Genomic DNA, 5,074 nt, shown 5'->3' on the forward strand with positions numbered 1-5,074 from the left:
ACTCACAAATCCAAGCGATCGTCTACGCAGCTCCGTGATCCAACAGCTCCCGGCACTAGCCCCGTCGTTAGCAACCACACGGCCAACTACGGTGCGATCCGTCATCCCGGGCTGCTCGTCCACACATCAGCTCCCACGATCGTTCCACGACGTCTCCCCAAGGTAGGTCTTGCTTCTGGCTCTTCAATCGGGCAGGTTTTTGACAATATACCAGCCACCCAATACTGGGCTGGTGAGCTGTTGCCTCGGTAGGTGGGTCTGACGCGCTAGGCGGCTATTGTTTAGCGTTTTTGCTTTGTGTCCATCAATTGAGTCCAACGCTCCGTTAAGATATAAACAATCTCTTTATTTCAGTTAAGTTCTTAAGTTCAATTCTCCAGAGCACAAACCAGAAGTATTTTCCGTTAAACTCCGCCAGAGCGGTCAAAAACCTGTGTGCCCTTCCGGGGTCAACACCTGTCTCCTCCTTCATTGCCCCAATCTAAATGCGCATGACGTCAGTGACACACCCACACAGGTCAAACATTTGTACACAATCCTAAATCACATTTGGCTCCTACAAGGCCACAGTTCCACAAGTTGGCGGATAGAAGTGATGGAAGTGAAGGTTTTTGAAGTTTGCCATGGTGAAAAAACTACAAATTTCCAAAAAATGGACTACAAAAAGTACATTTCAACCACTTTTCCCTGTGGCTCTAACCGTTGATATAATCTTAAATATTACAAGGTTTGAATGTAAATCAAAGGAGAAGAGGAAATAAAGGGAAACGGCTGCCAGGTGATTAAATGACTAATCAAACAGAAAAAACTCTGCACAAAAAGTTTACTGTGTTGGTTTTACAACATCCGCATAACATTCATATGGGTTTTAGATTATTTAAAGTTGTTCACGGCAGATTATTGCTTTGGTAACTTACATGATCTGCTCCCTTTTCAGTCATCTTGAGTTTCCCTGAACGCTCAGATGAGCGGGTCCCTTTAAATGGTGTCGCCGCAAGGAATTGTGAGGCAGCATGATCGGGGGTACGTCCCAAAAGTCCATCCTATCTCCTTATCTATCGACTTTTCCTTCATCCCGGAAGTGTTTTGTGTAGCGGCCATGATAAGGACTGTCCGAATCCTCAATAAGCAAAGGAAAGGAGGCTGAGCAATGCAGTGTGCGGCTGCTCTGCTCTGCTCCAAGACGCTCCAATATTATTTTCTAACCCACAGAACTTCTTTATAATGAATACTTTTGATTCATCAGCAACTAAAAAACAAACTACATACTACTGTAAATGAAAGCTTGGAGTTTATATGCATAAAATTAGCCTTTTAACAGCTTCCTGTGAAAGAGAGCTGAGTGTTTACGTAGGTTACCATGGAAACAGTTTTTAGAGCTGCATTCTATCATTCTACACCTCCATTCTTTTCAGATGTTGAAGCATTTGATTCAGACATATCCAGAAATGAAGTGAAAGGAACAGAAATTCACTATGGAATGCCCAAATGTTGAAAAATAAGCCCCAAACTCATACACACATTATTATTTTCCCCTCTATGGCCACTCCGGGGCTCCAGACTAAAGCAAGACGGATGTGAAAAAACAACAGTAGAGATACGAGGAGATGTAATGTCTTCTGGCTCTTTGGTCTGCATCTGAGGTTCAGGCCAAACTTGATATAGCGACCCAGACTGAACCGATGAATACAGTCCATCTCCTTGTAGCTGTGTGAGCACTGTCAGTGAGAAATTGTTGAAATCAGTGACGTATTACGTTCTGGAGTGACGCAGTGACGTGGCTCTCACTTGGCTCCGTTAATGGTGGAAAAAGAACCGGTTCTTTGGTGGTGCTCATTTAAGAACTGGCCCTGGCACCGGCCCTGAACTAGCTCCTGGGTCCTTTTGTTGTAAAAGTCCTATTAGAGTGGGAGAGGGCCTGGGCCACCTCTGCTTGGCTGAGGAGCCTCGGGGGGCGGAGCCTCATCAGGAGCTGGTTTGAAGAACAGCAAGAAAGAATTATGGGAAAGGCACGGAGATGTGTGTTGGTGCCTCACCAGAGCTACTGCACAGCTTTCGGAATAATTCAGACTTCTTTCTCTGACTGGGTTTGCACTTTGTGGTGGAAGCAGCTGCTGTTAGCGTTAGCGTAGCAGCTGAACAGTGGAAAGTCACAGGAGGCCGGTAGGAATATTGAAGGAAAATCAAACCAAAGCTCAATTGTTCGTCTCATTAAGACTTATAATTCACAAACGGATACCTCTCACCTAACTCTAACAGGAAGTCCTCAATCTGCCTTTCAAAATAGGATTTTTGCCCCAAAAATGGCCTTCACGCAAACGCTATCTCCTCTGATGTTGAATATCGTATCGGCTTCAAAACACAATTAAATGACAGAGGACATGCTTCTGCTAATAACTTCAGTATGTTTTGACTACTCGAGCAGTTTCGATTGTTTTAGCCATCAAAGCTCCGAACGCAGAATCCCGCCACCTGCCTTCTCTCATTCAAATACAAGGGAAAAAGAAACAAATCTCTGAAGAAATTGCCCTGATAGAACATCTCAAACAAGTGGCGACTGTGGCTAAACCGTGACTGTGATTGACGAAGTGTGCAGATCAGAAGTGCGACAAGAACCTGTTTCACAAAACGATGTAACGCATGTGGGGAAAATTCCTCAAAACACGACTTCTTTGATGAGAGAGAACAATGCTGTCATCTTTTTTCATCCCACGATTTCAAGCAACATTTAGCATTGAGACAGATGGTACGAAATCGTGCGTCTGCATCAAACTGCGCCTCCTAGTGTCCAAAGTTTACGTCTGACTGCTTCCAAACCCACACAGACTGAAAGGGTTACAACAAATTTTCCTCTCAAAAAGTTATCATTTATAAAAACATTTCCCCATCGTTATGTCGTTAGCTAGGCTAGAGTTGAGCTGGCATTCAAAACAAAAGTCCAAAACACCTTCAAAACAAAAGTCCTTGTTTATTAAAAATTTCACAAAAAACCTTAAAAATTGATATTTAGGGATTAACTAGATTAGAGTTCAGTTGCCTTTCAACTACCCCCCCCCCCCCCCCCCCCCCCCCCCCCCCACACACACACAGACACACACACATTTTTCAAAATGAAAGTCCTTTTTTGTCTAACCTTCAAAATTTATATTTTCTCAATATTTTAATTGGCCAGAGGCCATAAATAGGCCTACCCCGACGGGCCAGAGGCCAGAGTGCGAGGTCCCGATCAAGGCTTCTTGCAGCTTTAATTATTGATTTCTTTGACAAATACCACAACTGTGGTTTTATCAGTTGATTACAACTCATCCTGCAATGTAATAGTTGTAACCATAGCATTAGCCGTTAGCCCCGCCCAGGGCAGCACAACAAGCAGCACAGCCAATAGGAGGGAGACGGGCAACAGTTGCCATAGTGATGGAATCGCGGTTCGGCGAGACCTCTGTGGGACCAAGCATCATCTGGAGCCTCCTTCCCCAGCCACAGCTTCCCGTCCTGCGACGCCTCTTCAGCTGGCACTGCCTCCCTGCGACTGGAGCTCCAGGAGGAAGAGGAGCAGGAGGAGGTGCAAGTCTGCTGGGCCTTCACTCCCAGGAAGGAGGCCAGGTCCAGGTCCAGACCTGCAGCTCCTCCTCGAGGCCGGGGTGTGTTCTGTCGACACTGAGGACACGGGATCCACACCTGGAGAGCAGGAACAGGTCAGGAGGCTAGGATCAGTCTGCATGTTCTCCCTGAGTATATGGGTTGTGAAAGGATGATGTTAAGTAGCGGTTGGGTGGAAGTGTTAATATGACAATACAGACTTAAAGAGTCATCAGCAGGTTGAACAGAGACTCAGCAGTTTGAGCCTGTCTGGATGTGTTGTACAGGTACATGCTGAGGTCACTGACATCCTCCATCTTTAATATACACCATGGTGGACCATCCCGAGCTGGAGACCGTGACCACAGCCAACCACAACCCAGGAGGACTGACCACAGCCAACCACAACCCAGGAGGACTGACCACAGCCAACCACAACCCAGGAGGACTGACCACAGCCAATCACAACCCAGGAGGACTGACCACAGCCAATCACAACCCAGGAGTGAAGATGAGTGTGGGTTGATGAATGGATGATGGATCTTGAGTGTTGGGTGATGAATGGTGGTGAAGGATAGATGACCAGATGTCTCCATATGAATAAAATGTGATGATGTCATTCACCTGTTCATTGATGATAGTATCCAGCCTCTTCAGGCATGCCTGACAGAAGGCGTGACCACAGTGCAGTCGCCGTGGTAACCGTGTTGTAAGGTCATAGCTGCCAAAGCACACGATGCACACCAGGTCTTGTCTCCGGAGTGATGTCATGTTTTCCATGGAAACAGGGATGGGGGGAGGGGGGAGCGGCTGACAGTAATCCTCCTCCTCTTCTTCTTCTTTAGTTTGGTGGTCTGACATTCTGGAAACATTAATTGATGTTAAACCATCGTACTCTGACCCTAACCCTATCCCAAACCCTAACCCCAACCCAACCGGCCAATCAGAGGCTGTCAAACTCTGCAACTGCTCACTTCTGATTTTCACCTGTTTACAAACATCAACACATCAACCGACGAGTCAGCCGAATTCAACTAAGCAGGGTCGCACTTCATTCATTCTTCTTCCTCTTCTGGTTCCAGGGTGCTGAAGTGTAGACACATTACAGCTACAGGGAGCTGATGGGGACAAGGGTCTTGCTCAGGGAGCTGATGGAGGTCATAGGGCGTGCTCAAGGAGCTGATGGGGGTCAAGGGTCGTGCTCAAGGAGCTGATGGGGGTCAAGGGTCGTGCTCAAGGAGATGATGGAGGTCAAGGTTCATGCTCAAGTTCTGATCTCAAGTCCGCCTCTCTGACCTTGAGGCCCCACCACAACAGTCCGTGAGTTCAGGAAGCGTTCAAACAGCAGAACAGCCCTGAGTCAGTTCTTTATCACAGTCAGTTCTTTATCATGAGTCAGTCCATTATCACAGAGTCAGTTCTTTATCACAGAGTCAGTCCTTTATCACAGAGTCAGTTCTTTATCACAGAGTCAGTTCTTTATCACAGAGTCAGT

At 46.6% G+C, this 5,074-nt stretch overlaps 1 protein-coding gene across 1 annotated transcript; it reads right to left on the reverse strand.

The window, feature by feature from the left end:
* Positions 1-3,342: 3,342 nt before the first annotated feature.
* Positions 3,343-4,440, reverse strand: rnf224 (ring finger protein 224; the record flags this gene model as incomplete). The annotated part of the gene is made up of 2 exons (XM_080477569.1): positions 3,343-3,678; positions 4,204-4,440. 2 exons carry the CDS (start codon positions 4,438-4,440, stop codon positions 3,343-3,345), a joined length of 573 nt encoding a protein of 190 aa, XP_080333695.1.
* Between the last annotated feature and the right edge of the window lie 634 nt (positions 4,441-5,074).

This window comes from Lipophrys pholis, assembly GCF_963383615.2.
Source record: "Lipophrys pholis genome assembly, chromosome: 12".
Taxonomy (NCBI): Eukaryota; Metazoa; Chordata; class Actinopteri; order Blenniiformes; family Blenniidae; genus Lipophrys; species Lipophrys pholis.